The sequence below is a fragment of the Panthera tigris genome, chromosome B1 (genome assembly GCF_018350195.1).
Source record: "Panthera tigris isolate Pti1 chromosome B1, P.tigris_Pti1_mat1.1, whole genome shotgun sequence".
NCBI classification, from domain to species: domain Eukaryota; kingdom Metazoa; phylum Chordata; class Mammalia; order Carnivora; family Felidae; genus Panthera; species Panthera tigris.
The window spans coordinates 81,127,344-81,153,164 of NC_056663.1; the positions used below are offsets into that span (position 1 = coordinate 81,127,344).

The 25,821-nt window shown below is 38.3% G+C and overlaps 1 protein-coding gene and 1 long non-coding RNA gene across 3 annotated transcripts in view; one reads left to right on the top strand and one right to left on the bottom strand.

Moving 5' to 3' along the window:
• LOC122237947 overlaps positions 1-12,601 on the top strand; it is a 29,587-nt gene extending 16,986 nt beyond the window's left edge. Inside the window, exon 5 of one of the 2 annotated variants that reach the window (XR_006216752.1) lies at positions 12,482-12,601. This is a non-coding gene — a long non-coding RNA (uncharacterized LOC122237947). Of the gene's footprint in view, positions 1-3,636; positions 4,217-12,481 lie in introns of those variants that run through there. The other variant, XR_006216751.1, reaches the window with a different exon arrangement.
• Positions 1,877-25,821, bottom strand: part of SMAD1 (SMAD family member 1) — a 47,549-nt gene continuing 23,604 nt past the window's right edge. Inside the window, 5 exon segments of the mRNA XM_042983833.1 lie at positions 1,877-3,275; positions 7,080-7,336; positions 12,756-12,977; positions 16,134-16,249; positions 18,770-19,031. Of these exon segments, the coding sequence (XP_042839767.1) occupies positions 3,132-3,275; positions 7,080-7,336; positions 12,756-12,977; positions 16,134-16,249; positions 18,770-19,031 (1,001 nt within the window). The 3' untranslated portion in view covers positions 1,877-3,131.

The following is a 25,821-nucleotide window of genomic DNA, read 5'->3' on the forward strand; positions in this document are numbered from 1 at the left end:
GAAAAATGACAGGAGTTGAGGATAGAGTATTCTTTTATGTTCTTGTGTGGAAACTGCCTCACAGTGCTTGGCGTGGGAAGCCTTCACAAATCGCTAGCTTTCTTCCGTTGGGTTTCTCTGATCACTAGACTACATACTCCCTGAGGTCAGTCAGGATTCCCCACCATGCTTCTTACATATTTTAAAGGTAAGTAGTCTTCATCAAATGTTTGTTGATTTGAACTCTTTTCTGATTGCTTTCCCAGACAGTGAATTGGTCGTATTAAAGTTCTAAGTGCTTCGCGTGTATTGACTTAATTTCCATGGTAACTCCATGAGATAGGCTTTGTTGCTTCTATTTTATGGGTGATTAAACAGGTGCAGGAAACTTAAGGAACTCACTGGATGTCGGAAACGAGGGAGTGAGGAGCTCTAGGCCCTCCAATTCTAATCATCCCCGTTTGTGGTTTCTTGGTGGCAGGAAATAGGTCTACTATGAAACAGCTCACATTGCTTTTTGTTTGAATTTGTTGAATTTAAAGTAATCCAAACAGTTGCTCTTTTTTTTCCCCCCTTAATCTGAAACTTCCAGGAGACTCAATAGTCTCCTATGACGACAATGACCTCTATCAAGATTTTACCAAAAACACAAATAATTGCACTTGAGCAGGAAGGACTCATTTACCATGCCGCAAATTCCTAGGGTCTCCCCTTCCAGTAGGTTTCAATCTTCTGGATTATTTTGGAGTTTGACCCAGTCTATCTCCAAGCTGCCTACTAGTGTGCTACACCCAGTTAACAATTTGCATAACTGTACCAGCAAGCAGCCATGGGAACTGGGGGAAACAAAAAGTAGCTAACTGCTAGGAAGAGGGTGAGAAAAATGACCCTGGCTCTTTATTGTTGGACAATTTTCAGCGACACTTCGTTGTTGAAGCTCAATAGTTTTAATTTATTCATCTTCTCTAACGTTATTGTATCACACTAATCCCCATCATCACTCCTGATCACCCGTGAGAGGAATGACTTAGGGAAATGGGAAAATAGCACACAGGGGAGGGTTTAACAGTGACTCCCGTACTCACATGCAGTAATGTTTCCAGGGCATTTTCACACCTTTTTCTTCCAAAAGAGCTTCACCTCAACTTTGTGATAAGGAAACAGTGTCTCCTTTTTACAAGTGAGGGACCAGAGGTTCACTGAAGTTAAGTGACCCAGCAGATGCCCATAAACGTGTGCACTAATATAGGTATTCTATCCAGGGCTTTCTCCACTGGCACAATGTTTTTGGAGACAGCAAGATGCAACAGAAGTTTCTGTTTTGTCAGTTCGGGGCAGAAACGGGGCTATGGTAAACAACTGTGGGAAGGACGTATCAAAAGAAGAAGGGGTGGCATCGATGTGGCCAAGGGAAGAATCTAAGTCTTCTCAAGTCTGTGTCCTTCATGGGCAAACTGTCTGGGGTTGGGGTGGGGGATGGGAGAGAGGGCAGAGGATTCCCGCAGGAGGTGGATGGGCAAGCGAACACCGTCTGGCTGCAGTTTTGAGCTCTCCTTCCGGGCCAACGTTACACTTGCTTTTTTGTGTGAAGCTGAGATGCTGTAGAGTGTTGTCCATCTGGAATTGTTGGTGCTGCAATTCCTCACATAAACAAGTTTATACGGTTAGGTCTAAAATTCCAAATTTTGCTCCTTTTTTCTTAATTTCCAAAGTTCCACACGTCCTTTTCTGATTTACAGGGATGCTGCCCTCTTCATGATTCAGTTTCCCTGTCTCTGTATTAGTAATTTAGTTTTTTATGTTTGGCAAAGAATTATTTGAGAGAAATCTCTCCGAAGATTCAGAAGTAAATCTGATTGATCCTAAAATCTAGCATGTGAAATAAGGAAATGACAAATTTTTAATCAAAGTAAGCAATAATGACAGGTTTATTTAAAATTTCCAGTAGAGAAAACCCACTAGTTTTGGAATAAAAGTACTCAATGTACGAGAGCATAAGTGAATATAAAAGATTAGCAGAAGAAAAATAAAACCAAACACAGTACAAAAAAAATCCTTAAAAGTTTGAAATGGATTTAAACAGGGATGTTCTTTAAATCCTCCAAATATTTAACAGTTGGTGAACAATTCACTTGAAAATTAAAGCCTGTTTCTGTAAACTCCATAAAAAACTGCTTATTAAATTGAAGCACTCCATACGGTTGGTATTGAGACATATAGGCAGTCGATTTCAGAGTAGCAGGAATTACTCATTTGCTCTCACAGTTACATGAATTAACCAGCTGCACAAATGCTTTTTGGAGAGGATGGGATAGAAGGCGCCCAAAAAAAAAAAAAGAAAAAAAAAAAAAAAAGAAAAGGATAAAATGTCTAAAAAATTGAAACACAGCAAAATTCAGGCATCGGTTTGTTTCTTGAAAGTCACAAACTGACTTTTTACAGTATATTCTACATTTGCAGTTGTCATTTCCCTCTCCCCCACCCCCTCAAATACTAAGTCCACTAGTCTAATCCATTCTTAACTTCCAAATATTCTGTACATATATATTTAGCAAAGAGCATATACCTAACATTATTCTGACAGCAGTATGGTCAGCGTACAATTTTAGAAAGATTACTATGTATATCATCAGGTTAAACTTTACTTAAAAAACAAACAAAACCCATTACTAAACAAATAGTTTTAAAATATTATGAAAACCCATGAAAATAAGACTCAACATGGGTTCTAAACCTGATAAAAACACACTTCAGAAAGACTATTAATGCTAAACTTCTGCCAAACGATGACCTTAAAGTGCCAAACACAAAAGAATCTCTTAGGACCATTTCTCTTAGGACCAAATAGATAATTTGTCCCTGGCTTGGCCATCTCTCCTTTAACTATACAGGAAGTCCTGCTAAAAGTATGCATTTTAGTTGATTTTACAATAGAATGTTACAATGTAAACTAAACAGGTTCTCGATATCGACAGTATGTTACCAAGGTTTTTGTTTTTTTTTTATTTTTTTAATTTCTGAATCCAACAGTTGGTCACAGAGGTCAAGTATTATCAAGGCTCCTTTGTCAGTTCTTGATCGTGTCTGACTCATCCATCCTTCAAGTACATGCAAGGCTCAATAGTTTTCAAGAGGCAGAAGCCTGAGGCTGTTTAAGACACAGATGAAATAGGATTGTGAGGTGAACCCATCTGAGTAAGAACTTTATCCAGCCACTGGAGGGGGCCATGCAGGTGGATCTCAATCCAGCAGGGGGTGCTAGTAACATCCTGGCGGTGATATTCTGCTCCCCAACCCTAGAAGACACAGTGGAGGTCATTTAACTTGCTTCACTCCGTGATTAAACTTTTTAAGTAAGAAGAATTCAAGTAATCAGACACTCTTGATTAAAGACACAGATGCCTTCCATAAGACAGATGCTTGTGTGCACAAACACATACAGTATGGCAGGCAGTTTCAGGTGATGGGTGTGTTCTAGGCTCCCTAAGTTCCCTCCACAGAATCAAAGTTAAGAAGCACTGGTCTTGGGGAATGAAAGTTTCAAATATATTATAAGGCTGTTTCATTTAACGGAGGCACCTTTTAACTTTTTATCATCAAGAAAATAAAGAAAAAGTCATGTTAGCCAAACTGACTTTCTGCTTCTTCCCTCCTCAGCCACTGAAGGTCCTCCTACCAACACAGAGCTCTTGATCTTTCAGTCTCTAAGCAAACGGGCAGAGGCACATACATATCCAGAAAGCTATTATGGACACCGAAGCATTGCTTTGAATCAATAGATTCCATTATACATTTGTACAAGAAGGTAGTCTGCCAGACATCTTCAGTATGACTGAATCGGGACACTAAAGTTGCAAAAGACAAAGGTAATTTTGCAACTGCAATGATCAAAAATTCACTAGTGTGGTGGGCAATGGAATATAAAGCTCTGATAAACCCTTGTTTCATGAGGAATGTCAGAGAAGGCTGGGTTCTATTTATCTGATACCTATCTACTCCAGGAATTTCAAGAAGTACATATAAATATCAGAACTCTCAGGAAGAAGGTGTGATATACGAAGTGCATATGTATATACATTCATACATTTGTACAAATATCAATACACTGCTATGTTTAATTTAAAGGTATGTGTGCCTGTTTCCCCCATTAGACAGTAAGTTCTTTGAAGGCAGGGATCAGATCTTATTTATCTTCATCTCAAACATCTAGCACAGTGATTGGCACAAAGCAGAAGCTCTAGAAATACGTGTTCAGCTGAATGGACTTGGATTTTTCAGATATATGGGGAATTTACTGTGCAAATAATTTAGAAAATGTATGTTTTAAAGTCCAAGATAATCATCTTCAAAATGGCAAAAAGACTGGCTATTAAAATTAGCAAAATGACCTATATAATTTCTCTAAGATGCTAAGTGTGCAAGGGCAAGGTATAAAACCCTTATGGTTTTAATAAAGAACAATACCATATAAACACTATGCAAACTTGTTGTTGCAAATGTATGATAAGCAGCTGCCCTTCATCATGTCAGGAGTTTTAAAACAAAATTTGTTCACCCTTAGCTTTCCACATCCAGCTTCCCAGCTATGTCTATTATATCTTATATTAGCCTCCATTCCAGTATATATCACGTTATTTTATAATTAAGCATATACTAGGCTGAAAGCATTTGTGAAGCTAGAAACTTTAAGGTGCTTTTTTTCATCTTTGTATTAATTCTCTGGAATAGTGCTAAAAATATTTGCTGAATGAATGAAATCCAATACATTTTTAATGCATATCCTCGTATCATAAATACTTTTTATTAGTATAAAGTTTGTTTTTACTTGTGTGTAAATAATTAAAAATCTATAAAAGTAAAACCATTAAAAGTGACAGGGTAAACAATATGAAATGAGTTTGAAGAGAAATCCAACTGGAGCAGTAGAGTCATAGATTCTTCTTGAGTGGCCCTTCAAGAATAATAGACTCATCAAGGGAACTCTGTAATGATTACCACAGTTCCCAACTCTATCCACCCATTTTAAAGATGAACATGAGGAAGGGCAAAAGATCCCTGTGCCTTAATCACACAGTTAAAATAGCAGCTAAGGGGCGCCTGGGTGGCTCAGTTGGTTAAACGTCCGACTTCGGCTCCTGTCATGATGTCACGGTTCGGGAGTTTGAGCCCCTCGTGGGGCTCTATGCTAATAGCTCAAAGCCTGGAGCCTGCTTTGGATTCTAGGTCTCTCTCTCTCTCTGCCCCTCCCCCCACTCATGTTCTTTCTCACTCTCTCAAAAATAAATGTTAAAAAATAAAATAAAATAAAATAAAATAAAATAAAATAAAATGGCAGATAAAACTAGAACCTGGGTTTCCTGACTCTTAATAGGTATTCTTAGGCGCCTGGGTGGCTAAGTTTGCTAAATGCCAGACTTCAGCTGAGGTCATGATCTCATGGTTCGTGCCCTGTGTTGGGCTCTGTGCTGACAGCTCAGAGCCTGGAGCCTGCTTCAGATTCTGTGTCTCCCTCTCTCTGCCCTTCTCTTGCTCACACTTTGTCTCTCTCTCTCTCTTTCAAAAATAAATAAACATTAAAAAAAAATAGGTATTCTTTCCTCAATACCAATAAAACAACAAATAAGGGGCACCTCGGTGGCTCAGTCAGTTAAGGGTCCAACTCTTGATCTCAGCTCAGGGCACGATCTCATGGTTCGTGAGACAGAGCCCTGAGCTGGGCTCTGTGGTGACAGCGCAAAGCCTGTTCGGGATTCTCTCTCTGCCTCTTCCCTGCTTGTGCAAGCACGCACCCTCTCTCCCTCAAAATAAATCAACTGTAAAAAAAAAATTAAAAAAAAAAAAAACCCAACAAACAAAAACCATCGCTGGCAAGTCAGAGTCTTCATTTTAAAATTCATTTTAGCCAAATGCAAAGTCAAAAATTAAACCGTGAATGTTAATAGTGCATGAGAAAGATCTTTCCAGTCCCATAGGTACGCAGCATATTGGTAAACTTCTTTAAAAGGTAAAAACCCTCCTTTAATACTAACAAGGTACCATACTCAGCCACACACACACATCACAAAACTGGTGAATTATGTTTCAAGAAAACCAACACCAGGAGAAAAAACTCAGAATCTGCTAATATGATTCAAGAAGTAAGAAAAAAATGATATTCAGGGAAAGGCATCTTTGATCTAAAGGATGATTAACAAAGTAAGGTTCCAAAATTACCCTCTGTAATACATACATTACAAAACAGGTTTCACAACAAGTTGGGTGAGCTTCTGAAGAGAGGACATAAAAGGTGATTGCCTCACCCAAATATATAATTAGTTTTGTTTCTCAAGGTAACAGAGGATGAAATTTTATCTTTGAGTATTTAGAGACAAGTCAGTTACTAGAATAAGTTACAACTCATGAAATCTAGTCAGATATTTGATATTTAATTTTGACATCTTAAAATTTTTTTATTTCTTGGAGGTGGAAGAGAAGGGAGAAAGAGATCAATTATTGTGAGCAATGTCTTTAACCTTCTCCATCCTCAACCCTAACAACAGTCTTAGAACGAAGGTATCTACTGATCTTTGGGCAAGGGTCTTATTAACTTCTGAATTATAGGAAAACCATGAGGTTTTACTGGAACCATTAAAAAAACCTGACCTATCACAAATAAACCCCAGCATGGTGAACTTTTATTTAAAAAAGATCACTCATTTATTGCTGAAACAAAAGCAACAAATGTTATCATCATAAAGGTACTAAAAACGCAGAATGAAAAGGAAGGGGGGTTTGTTTACTGAATTAATCTTTTAAGAAAATCGTGCATTTAAATTATATATGTTAAATATACAACAAAACATATTCTTATGGTATTACAGTAGCTAAAATAGTGCTTATTTGAAGAGGAAAAAGTTATTAAAGCCTGCTACACTGTTGAGATTTAAATACAAACACTCCTATATTCTAATTGTATCCTAGTAACTGACACCCTCACTAAAGTTTAAAAAATGCCTAGGTAATATGTTGGCTTCTATGGACATATATCAAGAGGATATAGATTTATATACTGCGAGAAAGCACAGCAAACATGTTAAAGCCTAAGCAGAGGACTTACTTACTTTTACAAAGCTCATGCGGATAGTACACATTTTAGTGAGCTCATAGACTGTCTCGAAGCCATGGTTCACAGACTGTGCCAATAACTGAGCGAATTCTTGGTTATTAAAAATTTTCAAACTACACCCACTAGGGATCTTGCAAACAGTAGTGGGGTGAAATCCATGATGGTAGTTGCAGTTCCGACTTTGCACAAAGATGCTGCTGTCGCTGAGGCATTCGGCATACACTTCCCCTCCCACATAGTAAAGATGCACTCCTGTAGGAAGACAAGGGACGGATCATATTCATTATCATTTCTCACAGCTGAAAGGCATCTGTGTCTCTTCAATATATGAATTCGCATGGATTTAAACTTTGGTTTTTCTCTAAATCTTGTACAGCTGATAAAATCTTAGTTAACCATATTAGCTAATACAATGTCCTTTTGTTAACGTGTATGTCTAAGAGGTTTCTAAGAAATAATATAACAACACAGTCTCGTAAAAATTAGTAGCGAGATACAGCAAGTTCATTTTGATAAGAGTCTAATGCCCTATTTGGCCATGGGTTGAAAGCATATTCTCACTCTAAAAATACAGCACAATAAAGCCGGACTTATTGGATTCTACATATACTCATCATATGAGCTCTCTTTCTTGCATTTATTTTGTAGCTCAGCTCTTTGAAAATGTTAGGGTAGGAGAAGGGAGAATCAAAAGTAAAAGGGCTAGAAAACCACATGGAGGAAGTAGTGCTGAGAGCTAGAAGATGAAGGTCTGGGGGTTGGGGGGGGGAACTATAAAAATAATTCATACTGTGTGGAATCTGATCTCCCTGAACTACCATCTGCTCCAAACTTCTTCCTGTGACATCTTGGAGTGCCAGGAGTGTTGGAAATTGATCCTACCCAGCCTTTAAAAAAAGGAAACGTGGGGGGGGGGGGGGGGGACACGTTCTGACAAAGCCCTACACCATTAAGGGAGATTATTATAGGCCACGCAGCAAACAGAGTCCCATGCCATGTGGCTTTAAACAATCCACCTTGCAGGCAACTCCAGCATGGCTCAGCCAATGCTAAAACTATGGTCTCCAATCCAATCCAAAATATTATGCGTTGTGTTTACATGTACACACAATGTCTACGACTTCTGTGGCAATTAAATAGCTGCTGGAGCAGAAGTCCATTTTCCTGCTTGATGTCGAGAAAACAATTTGAGAGAGAGAGAGCTCACGCACGAGAAACTGTGTGTGTGCGTACACACACGTGTTTACTTTTTCTCCTGATTATAAAAATGAGGAATTTTCATTTTCAAAAATTTAGAAAGTAAAACAAAATATAAAGAATAAGAAAATATCACCACTTGTTTAGTGATGTAGAGGCAAAAGTTAACAGTTTGATGTGCTGTATTTGGTTTTGACTACTACTAAACTTTCTCTGTAAACATTTAAAGTTATCTACACGATTATATGGATACAACAATTTAGCGATTCTCCCGTTACTGGACCATAGTGTTGACACTAATTTTCTTCTGTTGTAACAATGCCAGGATGAATGTCTCTGGATAATTTTTGATAATATCCTTAGGAGAGATTCCTGGAAGTTAAATCACTGGATCGAAAGCTCTTGATTCACTTTGCCAAACGACTTTCCAGAATGCTTATATCAATTTACACCCTACCGGCAGTATATGAGTGCCTTTATCATTTTGCCCATGCCAGTATTGGGTGAGTTTAAGACAAAAAAAAATAAATTAAAATAAATTTTCGCTGAAAAACAATATTGTTTTCATTTACATGTGAGACTGGATATGCTCTCATATGTTTATTAGCCATCTGTGTTTCTCTTACGAACTTACTGTTCATATTTCTTACCTATGTATCCTACTGGGGTTCTAATATTTTTATTATTTTTTTATGAGCTGCAAGTAAGATATAAATAATTTATTTCCTATTTGTTTCCCTATCAGTCCTTTGTCTTTTAATTTTGTTCTTGGTGTTTGGTTTTTTTTTTTAACCTACAGAAGTTTGAAAGCTTTGAGTAGTCAAATTCTCTTGTGATCTTTTCTATTGCTTTTTATGCTTAGAAAATTTCTGTCTCCGATAAAATGTATTTTTCTTCTTGCTTTTTAACAGCTTGCCATTAAAAAAAAAAAACCCTCAATTCACTAATCTATTTGCATATGTGAAATGAGGTCAGGGTTCCTCCCTACAGCCTCAACTAAAAACTAACTTTGTTACTGCAGGACCATTAGAAGACTACTGATTTGTTATGCTTCACTTAACATACATTAATTTTGAAATACAACATAGTCTGAGTTTAATTTATTCTACCGTTTTGTCTATACCCTGACTTAATTGTAGTTTCATAATTAACCTAACATCAAGAATTTTTTCTTTACTCTTCCATTAAAAAAATTAGCTATTTTCACTTGTTTAACCTGCCAGGTAATATTCAGATCATATTTTCCGACTTTCAAAAAATAACACATTGTGATTCTGGCATAGATTATTTTAAACCATAAATTGAATTAGGAAGAAAGGATATCCTTAAAATATTCTCACAATATTAAGCCTTCTCTTTAAGGAACACAGACTGCTTATTTACATATCTAAATTTTCTCTCTCAGTAAAATTTGGTTTTCTTTACCTAATTCTCATGTATTGCTCATTCATATTATTTCCAAAATTTTACGTTTTCTGTTGATGTTAGAAGCATGATTTTCCTTTACATTATATTTTCTAACTGGTTATTGCCAGATTAAAGAAAACTGACATAAAATCTCTAAAACTAAATTCTTTAAAGGTTTCTAGATAAACAACCATAACTTCTGAATAAACACCACAACCACGAGTATTACTTATGTCAGTAATACCTACATCGGTGAAAGAAGAAAGGCACTCATCCATAGACTTATGGTATAAGTGGAAATTAATAAAAGCTTCCTGGAAAGTAATTGGCATAATATATCAAGACCCTTGACCTACTAACTTCAGTTCAAGAATCTCTCCCAAAAATATTATCAATTAATCATATCATCTGCAATAATTACAATTTTGGCTTATTTCCATTATCAATAATTCTACATTTGAATACGCTAGTCAAGATATCTGGAACAATGTTAAGTATCAGCATTCCCAGAATCCGTATTTTCTTCCTAATTTTTAATAGAAATATTCTAGAGTACAATGGCTTTTTACTACTTTGGGGTAACGGTCAACTTTAGAACTTAATGAAAAATTTCTCCCTTGATCCCAAATATATGCAATATTGTGTTTATGTACAATTTTCAGGGTTTACAGATCATGGAAAGAGATCTATATGTTATGAACCTAGGTTCAAGCATTTCATCATTAAATGCGGAGTTTAGGATTTGGTTTTTTTCCCCCTTAATCATATTAAGGAACTATCAAGTCCTGTTTTAGGAGGTTTTTTTGTTTCTTTCTTTGTTTGTTTTTTCCAGGATCGAGTATTGAACTTTACCTCAAATGCCTTTTAGGCATTTACTAAATGACCTCTTAATTTGGTCCACTGTTCTAAATTTTATAGTAGGTCATTTAAAAAAAAATGTTTACTCTGGAAATAATTTCAAATGTACAGAAACAGAACAGCCAAGAAAAACAAAAGAAGACCCATGTAACCACTATCCTGATTCATTTATTGTGACAATTTATTCTATATTTTTTATCATTCGCACCTCCTTCCCCTCTATTTTTTTCACACACTCTCATATGCATATATGTATATACATACATATGTGTATATGTATACATAAACATATACACACATATACATCCATATATATATTCTGACACAGATTTGTTTTAGATGGATAGATATTTGTATATGTGCATATATGTGTGTATTTCCTAAGAATAGGCATACTCTCTTACATAGTGACAATATAGTTAGCAATGCCAGTATATGTAACATTGATATAATACTCTCATCCAATCTACCACTCATATTTTAACTTTGCCTGCTGATCCCAATAAGGTCCTCTGTGTTATTTTTCCTGTCTGGCACAGATCATGCCCAGGGTCAGCTTATTACCTAGCTGTCATATCACTTTAATCTCTTTTAATTTGGAACATTTCACACCTTTGTCTCTTGACATTGATATTTTAGAAGAATACAGTTCCTCTTCACCCTTTTTAATAGCATGTTCCTCATTTTGGATTTGTCTGAAATTTCCCCATGATTAGATTCAGATTTGCATTCTCAACTGGAATTCTGCACAGGTGATGTTACTTCTTTCTCAGGGCATCACATCTGGTGGTATATGGGATCCATCTGTCTCTCACTGGTGATGATAATTTTGATCTCCCAGTCAAGATGCTGTCCAATGTCTCCACTGTATAACTACTCATTTCTATTCTCCCTTGTTACTAATAGCCAGTCTGTGAGGAGACACTGTAATACCATGCAAATATCCTGATTCTTGCAAAAAATTCTCTCTTTAGTATTCACTGAGGATTCTTGCCTGATGGCTGCAAAATGATGACTTTCAAACTCTAGCACTCACTGCACATTTGTGAACCAGCTTTCCCCATTCATTCCTTATCCTTATCTATGTATTATTGGCACGGGCTTATAAATTACTATGGTTTTTCAGTGGCTTAAAATCCATGACCATACTTCATTATTTTGTTACTCAAACTGTCCCAGAAGTGGCCAGGGGAAGCACCTCCAAGATGGCTCCTGTGACACGCCCCCATCACTTTCATTGGCATCTCTTCACTTTCTGATAGAACAAAATGTTCCAGGCTCAACTCTGTCTACCTGGTCCGGACTTGGGAGTCAGCCCTTTCCCTGAGGAGTCCTGACTCCTCTCAGTGGGAAATGGTGTTAGAGACGATGAGCTGAGAACCAGACGTGTTTATGGCTCCTGGGCATCTTTGCCTGCTGGCCCTTTCAGCAGACAGATCAGAAACTACATGCACGTATGAGCACATCTAAATATGCATACGCATACACACACACATCCACGTGTACACACATATGTACATGTATTATTAAGTCATGATTTCACCCTGATACCTCCACAGGGTGAATTTTTTGCCCTCCTCCATACTTGTATGTTTCTTACTCCACAGTGAAAATCCAGGCTCCCGGAAACATCCACATTCAGTCATTTGCTTAATCTTATAACTAAAAGTTCCATAACTTTTATTCATACTGCCACTAAGCAATCAAAGCCTACTAAAATGAGCTCGGGATTTGTTTACAAGCACTCTACCCTACCTGGCCCAGACTGAAGAAACATAGCCAAATACTATATTCCTAAGTTATTCTGGACTGGTTCTTTCTTTACTTTTCCCAGTGAGTTATGGTACTCATTTGAAACATATTAGGTTTACTTGTTTTAACTTGCATTTAGTTTTAGGTTGTAAGTCACTCTTTAACAGCTATTTTATTCTGCAGCAAAACACAAGATGGAAGAGTGCCCCCCCCCCGCCCAGATCAATATTTCAGCTGGTTAATATCAATTCCTATGAGGTGGCAGGACACAAACACTGCTGACTGAAAAGTGAGTAGCGTCCTGATAATACAAACTGAAAAGCTATTTACAAACCGGAGCCAGTGTTTATTACCTGGTGTTTGCCCTGGTAGGCTGCTCCAGGAACAATTGCGTCAGTTCTAGGGGAACAGGGGCACAACAGACACATATGTGAAAGAGGTTCAAGTGAAAACTCACCTTTTCCAATATGCCGCCTGGTGTTTTCAATAGTGGAATTCCGGTTAACGTTGGAGAGCAGCCCAAGGCAGAAACGGTTCTTATTGTTGGAAGGATCGGTGAAACCATCCACCAACACACTTGTGGAGGAGGCATGGAACGCTTCGCCCACACGATTATTGAGCTCATAGTAGACAATAGAGCACCAGTGTTTTGGTTCCTCATAAGCGACCGCCTGAACATCTGTAAGAAAGAAAACCTTACAGTCAACCTCAGCGAGTGCCTGGGGCTCTCAAACACTGAAGCTGTGTTGTCAAACTGGCTCAGGACCCTGGAATGCAGGTACGGGAAGGCAACTGCTATTAGAATGTATACGGTTTCTCTAGGATATCTGAAACAGGTACTCCTCACCTCACAAAGTGTGACGTCCTCCTTCAACTGGAAAATAATTTTCTCCAATTACTATCAGATAACCAAAACGCCAGCTAAGCAAGCATACCAACAGCATTTGCTGCACACTCACAATATGCTACTTGCTCCGTAATATGCCAAAATGGAAATTACCCCCACCACAGATGCTGGCTCACCATCTAAAGAAACACAAGTGGCAAGTGAAAAACAAATGGAAAGAGAACAATCGAGGACAGGAAATGTGCCAAAGGTGCTGGCAGAAAAAGGGTGACTTTCAACAAAGCCTTAGTAGGCCTATGCTTTTTCAAAGCAATGAAAATCGGTTTCTAATTATTGATAAGAAGTTCCCTTACTTCACATTAAGCTGCCAATAACTATCACAGCCACAGCTTTGCTCCAGTCCTTAAACTCAGGAAGAAATCTTGCCAGCTGGCCATTTTTACAGAATGAATCATATCTCTCTCATCCAGATTTCATGCTAACTTCCTTATATTTGCTTTAAGTCATGCAGAGCAGGTGTGTTTTGTCTCTCCATTCCCAGAATGGGCCAACAATGGAAATTACCCAACTTTACTGACAGGATGCAGCTTGTTAAGTCAAATCTCTTAAGACTAACAAATCTCCAAACAGAACATGCTTCTAAACATTTGCAACTAAAAGGTTCTAAAGATAAGTTCCTTCTGTAGTAAAACCTCTTTTACCACTGCTTTAGAGATTCCAGGAATATAAACCACGTATGCCCACTGTGCCAATATGTAATGATCTGAGGTTTACGAGGTCCTGAGCATACAAATGTACAAAGAGAAAGCATATCCACATTAGAAGCATAAACTGGACTGTTTAGGAAAAAGTACTTCTGTGTTCGCTTAACAACAACCTCCACAAATATCATAATGCACTTTATTTTAGAATTCGGTAAGGAAAACAGAACAATCCTTAAAAAAATCCACACGCACATTAGCTGCTCTATACACTGGATCAGGTGAGCCAAAAACAAGCATACACTATCTTCCCTGCTAAGCAACTATCCCATGTCAATTTACTGTATTTCAAAGAATGAAATTTTAGTGACTTACATAGTGCTAAATCTTAAAAGAAAACTGTAACATCATTATAGAAGGCTTTTATCAGCTATCAGGATTGTTCAAAATACTACTCATTTAGGTCAGAAGATGACAACATTTTTCTGTAAAAGACCAGAAAGATTTTGTGGGGCATATGGTCTCTACTGTAACTATTCAACTGTGCCCTCGTAGTGCTAAAACTGCCACAGATAATGTGTAATGGACATAGCTGTGTTCCCATAAAAATTTATTTACAAAAAACAGGCAGCAGGCTGAATTGGCCTGTGGGCTGTAGTGTGCTGACTCCTGCTTTAGGAAAACCACCAAAGGTAAAAACAGTAACAGAAAGGCCGACATTCTTTCCTCATGAAGATATTAACTGTGAACTTATTTCTAATGGGGAAATTTTTAAAAGCTATTTAAAGGAAAAATTTTAAAGCAATTTAAAGGCCTGTTTCCTGAAATCAGACATTTTAGGCTTAACATAACAATAGCTACAGGGTCCACACGCTCATAGCTGTAGAGCAGTCCTGTGTCCATTCTCTCCTGCGATCCTTGTTCCCCAAATACAAATTCTAAAGATGTGTGAGACACAAGTCACTTTCCCCAACCAGAAGCTTTATCTGTTGGTTCATAATTATGTTTGGGAAGATGTTCTAGAGATTATCAGGAACCATCAGATACAGAGCCAATGAAGATGTAAAAATATTTTACAGATGAAAAAGGTGTACATTCAGGGACACCTGGGTGGCTCAATCAGTTGAGCGTCAGACCTTGGCTCAGGTCGTGATCTCATGGTTTGTGGGCTTGAGCCTCGCATCGGGCTCCACGCTGACAGCGCAGGGCCTGATTCAGATCCTCTGTCTCCTTCTCTCTCTCTACTCCTCCTCCCCTCCCCAAAATAAATAAACTTTAACAATAAACAAATAAAATAGGAAGGTGTACATTTCAATTTATTACACTGCACATCTAAAAAAGGTTCTTTCATCATATTTTAAGAACTTAAAAGATGTAAGCAACTCTGACAAAGTCTGAGATATCTCCAATTTTAATAAAGTCAGAATGAAATGAGACCTACACCTAGTAACTAGATTGCCTTATAACTTCAATTTGCATAAAATTTACACAGTGAAGTTTCATGCCACGTGTTGAGTGCACCAGTGAAGCATCTTCCTCCACGAGAGGTTGTCTGGGAACAGTTTTCTTCCACCATTTGGTCATGACTTCCTACAGGTGCTCAGGGATTCTCCCGACACTCACTGCTCTCAGTTCTCTGCTCCGTTAGGCCTACCCCACTAGCCACTGCAGACCTCGAAACACACCCATCCTCCACCAGAAAGGGAAAGGAATGACCCGACCTGCTTATAGGTTCTGCTTCTAAGTTCTTCCAGGTGAGAACAGGAAAAACACATGCCTCAACCCCTTTCTGTAACAAGGTTAGAAACAAGTAAATATAGCAAGAAAAAAATGTTAGTAGTTCTTTCCAGTTGCAGCTGTGTATGGATAAGGGCTAAGACTCTACCAACAAAGGAACCTTTGGGAAGCCTTGTTATATGAACTTCTAATTTTGGACATCACCAGTGACATCCCCACTTCAGTAAAGTTATGCTCACTGTTTCTCAATACCTACCTTTGTCCTTCACTTAAAAATATTCTTTTATTGCCAATTTAAAATTATTAAGTATTGTGCTCAAAACAGATGACCACACAATTATACACAGGCCTTCATTAGTCAAATCAGTGTGTTTGTTCTTCATATAAAAGACTTACTTGTAATCCAAAAAATTCTCTCTATCCAGCTTCTCTTATTGTGCTTTCTCCAATAGCTATCTTTTTACAGACTAATAAACATTTGTGAGAGAAAGTAACATTTGGACAGATAAACTTCAGACACTAAAAAGGGATAAACAGCAATTCATTTTACCTCCTCTGTTGATTTCTGAGGGCAGTGAAGGTGCCATCATATTTGTGTCCATTGGCTGGGAGCCATCCTGGGTCATGGGGTCCTCAGGAGGCAGGTAAGCAGGCGGGGCGTATCAGCTACAAAGTTTAAGAGAAATAAAAGATTTCTTTATCTTTAAATAACCACACACACTTAAAACATAAATTCTGTGAAATTCCTGAGAGTAAACTGCCATTTCAACCTCATCAGAAAATGGACGCTAGACACTGAACTCGGTGTATACTTCCTGAAAATGACCGGCATCTCGTGATTTTGTACAACCGTAGAGAGAATTCAGGGGGAGGAAAAGCACTATATGCCAGTTCCAGAAGTCGTCTGCCTTTCCAGGATCATGCTGTCTTGAAACAATCAGGAGAGCATTTAAACATGTTTTCATACAGTCCACTTTAAGAGGACCTCTGCATTTCATAGTTTCACTGGTGGATGGAAAACCTTTGAAAGCTACGTAGGATCTCTTAAGAAAAAGAGCTTCAGGGTTTCTTACTTTAAACCCACAGGCTTTTAGGAATTTACCAACTGAGTTTCATTATCGCCAATTAGTTTACGGATTTAAACTGTTAATTTCCCATGACTTCAAGCAATCTGTTAGGACTACCTTACCCCTACCTGCTTAAATAATCACTAGTTTTAAAACCCCTAGTAGCAGAATAACAGGAAATAAATCAATTTATCACAGCCATCTTCTATTTCAGAATTTACATGTTTCTTCTAGAAAGCTCAAAGTCAGCTGGCAATAAGAGGCAAACAACATGACTTGAAACAAAGAACACTAATATAGGTCTTTTGTGTTTTCTTAAATAAAATAAGGGGTAGGGGTTCCCCACAAATAATCCTTTGTGATCAAAAAACAAGTTCCTCACTGGCTATTGTGAGCCCATCTAGCACACCAGACAGGGCAGGGAACAAAGTTTTACCTTAGGGAACCATGAATAACTTGGAGAAGTAGCCCAGATCACTCAGGGCAACTGCTGAACACAAATAGCTAATACTGCTGCTCCTTCACAGCTTTTCAGAGATTTCCAAAGACTGACTCTCCAGCTGAATTGCAACCCAGTAACTTCCACCATCCAGCGGCTAACAAGCAAGGACTCATGACACAAAGACAGGACTATGGGGACCTTATCTGGATGCCTTTTTCACCCTTTCCTCCAGCTTATTTTAATTCAGCTTCTTCCCTGCAGCTGTAACACAGACTCCGCTTTGCTTCCAGCCAGGAATGAAGACCTAGAGCATCCTCCGAGACCAAATCCGATAAATTTCCACAAACGAGCTGGTGAAAATGTCCTCAGCAGCCTGTGGCACCAGCAGCACTGAGAAAGTGCTACCAGCTACCTATGGGTGATGCTCTACTATGCCCACAAATGCCTCCTCCCACCCTTGGCGGCTTTCTCTTTTCCACATCACTTTTGCTTGGCCTGCGTCTTAATCCCTGACAGCCGGGAACAAAGTGTAAACTCAAGCAATAATCTTCCCGTTTTTCACTCCGGGGGCCCACCCTGGGTTTGCTGCTGCTCCCAAGCTTCTGAAACCATCTCTTCACCACTAACCTGTTTATCAAACCCAACAGTTCCGGGTGAGGGTGGGGGCAATAGGAAATAACCAGACGATACTTAGTTTGATTTCTAAACTAATCTATATTTCCCCCTCCCCTGCCCTTCCCACACACCCACACTGCCCTGTTCGAAGCAGTTTTGGATTGCAAAACAAAACGATGCAAAATAAAAGGCTGAAAACAAAAAAAGTAACAAAAGACAGCACTATCAAATGTGGACGCTTTTCAATTTTTGAGGACATAAGCAGCCTGTTGTCAAATTCCCATTCACTTAAACCCATTTCAAGTTGCCTAATAAACTTGCTTGCCCACCCATTTTCCTTTCTTGAAATGTTAATCGATGTTAAGTAGATCTTTGTTTACAGTATCCTCCTTGAGGTCTACTGGCAAGGAATTTGGCACTCATCATTTTTTGTGAGATGCTTGCTTCCTAACCTATAATTTGAAAAATATAATGTCCTAATTAATCATTTATTTTGATAAACATTACACCATCAGTTAAGTCTAAAAAAGGAGGATAATTGTTTTTGTCTTTGCTAAGTTAAACAAGCAGATGGTCTCCAGTACTTCTGTTGCATTTCCTTTGTTGCTAAAGTATATGTTTCTTGGGATTACATCACCACTTAAATGAATTTAATTAAGTGTGTGGGGGGGTGTGATCCCTCAGGAAATATCTTTTCTGAGGCTGCACTTATAACAGGAGTTTTTTTTTCACGTACAACAAATGTGCGCAGCACATTATTTTTCTCTTCCTCTCTTTTATCAAGAGCGAAGACTGTAACAATTATGCCACTCCCAGAAGGATGCAGCTGTTTCAAAAACCCTTCAAAATCAGAAATAAAACTTATTCAAGCATCTGTGCCTGACAAACAGGACATTTGCCTCCTTGACTACGAGGTCTCCCTTCGCCCAGGGCGGTACCCCCGTCTGAGAGCCAAGTGCCAGGTACCAGAGCCGAAGAGCTCTCTGCGCACAGGTCCGCTCAGAGTTCCCCCGACTCCGCAGCAGCAGGGCCACTTGCGGGAACATCACTGAACTTTCCGACCTACCTGGCATCTGGAAAGGGCTTCCTGGGTCTGAGCTGGTGGGGGAGTGCGGGTAGGTGCCACTGCTGCTTCCAGGAGAGTTGGGGTAGCTGCTGCTGGGGGAGTGAGGGAACGGATGGCTATTGGGTTGCTGGAAAGAATCCGGAAAAGTTGCGTTGAGTGGCATGTGAGGCTCATTTTGTCCTAAGTTACGGAACTGAGCTAATAGGCTGTGCTGAGGATTATATTCACTGTGTCTTGGAACCAGCACTGGAGGAAGAACTAGAAAAGGGGAAGAAAAGAGAGACAAAAATGAAAATAATGAAAATCTGTAATCACAGCACAATGAAGTAGAAAGATAATCTGTAAGTAACAACAAATTATCTGAACCCTGCCCCGCTGCCAACTCAAAAGCATCATGCAAATGAAGAGCCATTTTCCACTGAGGAATAAATGCAGTAACAAGTGGTCTCTTTAGAATCTGCCGTGACTTATGCCCCAGACCTGTAGCATTGACATACTGCCCAAGGAAAGTCTGCGAAACACCTTTTAAGTTAAAAATGTCCACAAGGTTTCCCCATTCTTAATGTTTTCATTCACTAAAAACCAAAGCACAATTATGAACATGTACCACCACTGACAATTCCACTTTTCCAGCCCTGGTTGATAAGATGTTCCATTTAAGAGTTAATACTTATTGAATGGTATGAATTATTCACCATAAATGTTTTAAATGGACACATTAACTCACTGTGAAACAAAAGGAGGCACAGTAAATAACGTTCAGAGGATAAATACAGTGAGCAGCATAAAATCCAAATGCCATTAAAGGTAGTTAATTAGACAAAATATGATGTTTTGTGGGACAGACTTTATGTTGTGTCCAAGTCGTCCTACTTCACAAAACTCTGTTCTCTGATGATCTTCATGCATTTAACCCACTTTTCAGTAATCCATATTTTGCCTGACAGGCAAAGGAGGAAACAGGTCATATAAACCACATTTTGCTGATTGGATACTCAAGGTTTAAAAGCCAAAAACATACACACCACTAGAGAATGAAAGAAAACAGCTCAAGTCATGCCTGAAAGCTCCATTAGGTACCTAAGGAGTTAATAATTAGCATGGTCTGCAACCTCCAGAAACCTCTAGAGGCAAAGCCACTATAAATTATGTTGCTAATCGAAGTGAAGGACTGGGTAGTAAACCCTAACAGGGTTAGATCCTCAACTTCCCACCACAGTCCCCAGACACCTCCTCTCCAGTAACACGGGCCCTTGGAACCCCTACTATGCTCACAGCCTTGCCTAGAAAAACCACCCATTTGGAAATCTGCTTGGAGGAGAGAGGAGGAGATTTAAAATCTTCTATTGTTGTTGGGAGTTAGAACTCAAAATATATTCTCCCAAAGAAACAATATTTAGTGGTATTAGGAATTAAGTAGATTTTTGAGGGCTTTCCAGGGACTCTATCTATAATGTATACCATTTTTGCAGGAAAATATGCCATGAACACTTGCATTATCACTTACTTATTCATAAGCTAAAAACTGTTTAAGTAAAAATAGGTTTCTGAAGGTCTTAAATGGTCTCTTATGTTATTATCTTAAATTGCTAATCTGTAGAAATAAGATCTACTAGTTTCTCTAAGCTGATCCCTTAGAAACAAGTCTTTTTAGTATAATAAACGTATTTCCTTTTCTGCACAGCAATGGAATCTGCCCAAATTAAGTCCCCAAAAGCATAATTCCTCCTTCTACCTTTCAATAGTCATCTGAAATGTAAATTATTTTGCTAAAGAAAAAATTCCCAGTTGTCATAAAGGCTCCTCCAATGTCAACAGAAATCTATATTGCAAAATAAACAAAGGCTCTGAAATAGCACAATACCTTTGAATTACCTATGCAATCATCCTTTTTCTTTTAGCTGCTGCGGCTTGAGTTACTACTTCCCAACTTGCCTTTCATGGTCATCTAGTGATAGCCTCATTTCTGACTGGTGCCTTAAAAGCGGGGCAAATACTGGCCTCTAAACCCTGCCCCCAAAATGCAGCACCAGACATAGCACCTTGAATCAATCCTCCGTCTCAACCCTTCGGAGGACCCACCTCCTGCCCTGTCCCCCCCCCCCCCCCCCCCCCCCCCCCCCCCCCCCCCGACTCTCCTTAACGGAGGACCCACCCCCTGCCCTGCCCCTCCCACACGCTCCTTAACCGAGTCCCTGTTTCAGCACCTCTCATTGTCTTTAATTTTAGAACAGAGAATTTGTGGGGCGCCTGGGTGGCTCAGTCAGTTAAGCCTCCAACTTCGGCTCACATCATTGTCTCATGGTTCGTGGGTCTGAACCCCACATCAGGCTCTGTGCTGACAGCTCAGGGCCTGGAACCTGCTTTGGATTCTGTGTCTCCTTCTCTCTCTGCCCCTTCTCCGCTCCTGCTCTCTCTCTCTCTCTCAAAAATAATCATTAAAAAGAAAAATAACTTTTTCCTCACCTCTGATTATCAAGATAAGATGAATTCTGCCACTGCTGACATACGCACAAGTATCTTTTAATAAACTTAAAAAATTGTATTGAGTATCACACATCTATAATAAAATGCACAAGTCTTCATATAAATGATATAATATGTACTCTTGTGCCTGGTTTCTTTAGTTCAACACTATGTGTGTAGGATTCATCCAATGTTATGTATACCATATATATATAGTAAGATGTTTACTCAGTCCCCCCACCTAACCTCCTCAGAGGATAATCAATTTCTTTTGTTCCTCTGGTTTATCCTTGTATTTCTTCTTGAAAAAATTAAGCTGATAAATATGTGCTTTCTTACATTGTCTTTATTACTAAAAAGGAAAGTAGCCCACTCTATAGACTCTCTTGCACTTTGTACAGCACCATAGTTTATTCAACCAATCTCTTATGTCTGAGTAGTTTACACTATTTTACCATCACATATAATACTGCAATGAATAACTCCATGTATATACACTGCAGTATTGTTAAAGGATTATCTTCGGGGTAAATTCCTAGAAGTAGAGATACTGGGTTTTGAAAATGCAGATACAACTTTGTTATTGTCAAGTACCCATCATGTAAGAGAGCGATTTTCCCCCCACAATCCCACAACTATTTTGTCAAACTTTTGATTTTTTGGACAACTGGATGGGTGAGAAATGATATTTTGGTGCAATTTTTTTTTTAATGTTTATTTGAGAGAGAGTGAGAATGTGAACATGCAAGCGAGCAGGGGAGGGGAAGAGACAGCAGGAGACACAGAATCTGAAGCATGCTCCAGGCTCCCAGCTGTGAGCACAGAGCCCTACCAGGGGCCTGAACTCACAGACCGCCAGATCATGACTTGAGCCAAAGTCAGACGCTTAACCAACTGAGCCATCCAGGCACCCTTCTGGTGCAATTTCAATTTATATTTCTCTTTTTACGGTGAAAGTCCATCATTTTTTCATGTACTTCAGGGGACATTTTAATATATTTTTCTGTAAATGGTCTTCTTGTACCTTTTGCCAATTTTTTGGTCTTTTCATTATATATAGGGACTCCTGGGTGGCTTAGTCGGTTGAACATCCGACTCTTGGTTTCTGCTCAGGTTATGATCTCACAGTTCCTGGGATTGAACCCTGTGTCGGGCTCTGTGCTGACAGCGGGGAGCCTGCTTGGGATTCTATCGGTCTCTCTCTGCCCCTCCACTGCTTGTAATGTCTCTCTCTCAAAATAAATATTTTTAAAAATATTTAAAATAACATTAAAAAGAAAAAAAATATGTATTGGAGATATTAGCCTGTGTGACATTTTATATGTTACAAATATTTTATTGCAATGTGTCATTTGTCTTTTGACTTTCCTTATGTGAAGAAGCTTATTTTTTTATTTTTGGTAGTCAAATTTACCAATATTTTCCTTTATTGCGTATGCAGTTTGATCATAAAAAGGCTTCTCCTACACCCATAAGGAGGAATTCATCCATGCATTCTTCTAGTACATATAAAGTTTCCTATTTTATTTAGATCTCTGATCTGTTTGTAGCTCAGTTTTATTTATACTACAAGGAATAGATCTAATTTTATCTTTTTCCAAATGGTTGGCCAGTTGCCCCAACACCATTTATTAAAAAGCTCTTCTTTGTTCTAGTGATTGGATATACCACCTTTCTCATAAAGTTCCATATATGTTAGAGTCTATTTTTAGACATTCCATCCGATTCTATTCTAGTCTGTGCCCTGCTACCACTGTCTTAATTATAGAGGCTTTATGTTTTAATATCTGATAGGGCTAGTCCCCTCTCACAGTTGTTCTTTTTCAGTGTTCTGCTTGCATGCTTACTCCTCCATATGAACTTTAGTTATTATCTTGTCTACCTCCAGAATAAAGAGATTTGGTACCTTTACTGAGGGTCACATTATATTTATAAATTAACTTAGTAAGAAAATCTTGATGATGTCAGATGTCCTATTTAAAACCCAGGAAAGTTTCTTCAAGGCTACTTTTGCATCTTTTCAGAGTGTTCCATAGTTTTTGTATTAGCTCAGACCGCCATAAAAAATATCACAGACTGGGTGGCTTCAACAACAGACATTTATTTACTCAAAGGGTGGCTGGAAGTCTGAGCTCAAGGTGTTGGTGGGCTCATGTCTCCTGAAGCTTCTTACCTTGCAGATGGCTATTTTCTTGTGTTTTCTAACATCGCTTATTTCCCTGGTGTCTCTCTGTATGTCCTTATCCCTTCTTATAAGGACACCAGTCAGACTGGATTAGGGCCCTCCTCAATGGCCTCACTTAAAGGCCTATCTCCAAATTCAGTCATATTCTGAAGGACTTATGATTAGGGCTTTGACATACAAATTTGGGGTGGGGGTGGTGAACAATTCAATCTAAAACACTGCACTTGGTTTTATACATTTATTACATTTATAAGTATTTTATTTTTTCTGTTCCTATTTTAAATGAAAGTTTTCTCTTCCATTATATCTTCTAGCTGGTAACTGTTTTTATATATGAAGGTTATTGATATTGCCATGCTTTTATATATTGCTACCTGGCTGGATTCTTTTGTTGTCTGAGTTAGTTTTATCATTGATCCTTACAGAGTTCTCCAGGTAAATGATCATGTCACTGAACAGTTAAAACACAATTTTCCTTTCCAATTGTTTTCTCTTGTCTAGTTGCATTGGCTAATAGTGCTAACATAATGTTAAAAAGTACTAGAGACCGTGAACTTTCTTGACTTATTCTTGACCTTAGTGGAAATGCCTCTAGTGTTTGTTTCCCCATTAAGATGCTGACTTTGGGGCGCCTGGGTGGCGCAGTCGGTTAAGCGTCCGACTTCAGCCAGGTCACGATCTCGCGGTCCGTGAGTTCGAGCCCCGCGTCAGGCTCTGGGCTGATGGCTCGGAGCCTGGAGCCTGTTTCCGATTCTGTGTCTCCCTCTCTCTCTGCCCCTCCCCTGTTCATGCTCTGTCTCTCTCTGTCCCAAAAATAAATAAAAAAAAACGTTGAAAAAAAAAAAATTAAAAAAAAAAAAAAAAGATGCTGACTTTAAAACTCTGATACATATATATATTAATTAAGTTAAGGAAGTATTCATCCATTCCTGTAGTTCAGTGTTGTTATTAGGAACAGGTGTTAAATTTTCATTAGAGATTTTATAGCATTTCTTAAGATAGTATTGATTTTTCTTCTTAGACCTAATTAATATGATTAATTATTATTCTTGCATTCCTGGCATAAAGCCTGCTTGGTCACGATGTATTATTTTCTTAACAAGGGGTGTTTATAGTAATATTTAGGAATTTGAGGCCAATATTCATAAGTGATTGTGATCTAAGTTTCTTGGTATGTTATTTTTATCAGGTTTCGATGTCAGTGTTGTACTTGTTTGATAACTGTTTCTGTGCTCAGAAGAGTTTATGTTGCTAACTAGTCTCTAAATGTTAGGTAGACTTCCCATTAAAATTATCTGGGCTTGGTGCTTTCTTGTGGAGCAGTTCCTTACTTTCTCTATTCATTCCATAGAAATAAATTTAAGCTTTCTATGCCTACTGAGGTTAATTCTGGTAAATTATACTCTCCCTCGAAAATATCCATTTTATGTGGTTTTCAAATTTACTTGCATAAAGTATGCAAAATAATCTTACAGTTAAGTTTCATATCCTCTGTATCAATAAGTATATCCCTCTTATTTCTTATTTTTTTATATTTGTGCTTTCTCCCCAGCTGACTTTTTTTTCTTTGTTCAATTACCTGATCCTTGGCCTTTTTTCCCCCCCTCCAAACCAGGTAAGATTTGTTGATCTTTTTTTTTTTTTTACTTCATTATTTTTTGCTTCATCTTTATTATCTCCTTCCTCATACTTCCTTTGATTTACTTTGTTGTTCTTTTCCTAGCCTTTTTGACTGGAAGTTTAAAATTAATCTGTTTTTATTCTTTCATTTTTACTGATATAAGTGTTCAAGACTATGAATTTTCCTCTGGTCACTGGTTTAAATATATCCCATAGATTCTGATATGTAGATTGTGATCGTTATTTTCCAAAAGTCATGTAAATTTTGTTTATATTTGCCCATCCACTTATGGGTAATTTTTTTTTTTTTTTAAGTTTATCCACCTTTTGAGAGAAAGAAAGACAGAAATCCCAGGCAAGCTCTGTGCGCTGTCAGCGCTCATGGGGCTCAAACTCATGAGTGAACTGTGAAATCATGACCTGAGCAAAAACCAAGAGTCGGATGTTCAACCTACTGAGCCACTGGGTGCTCCTCACCTATGAATCACTTAATAGAATAGTTTTAAAGTTCCCAGGTAAAAGAGCTTATTTGCTTTCAATTTCTAGGTTTATGGTATTGTGATAAGACTGTTGATTACACTATTTCTAACTTATGTAACTTGATATTTTCTTTGCAACCTACAACAGAATACATTTTTGTGAATGTTCTTTGCACTAGAAAAGAAGATATATTTTCTATCAAGGTACACTGTTAAAAAGTATCTTTAAGAGCTAGGTTATTAATAATGCTGTTTAGGTCTCCTGTAAAAGGTCAGCAACCTTCCTCTACAAAGGATT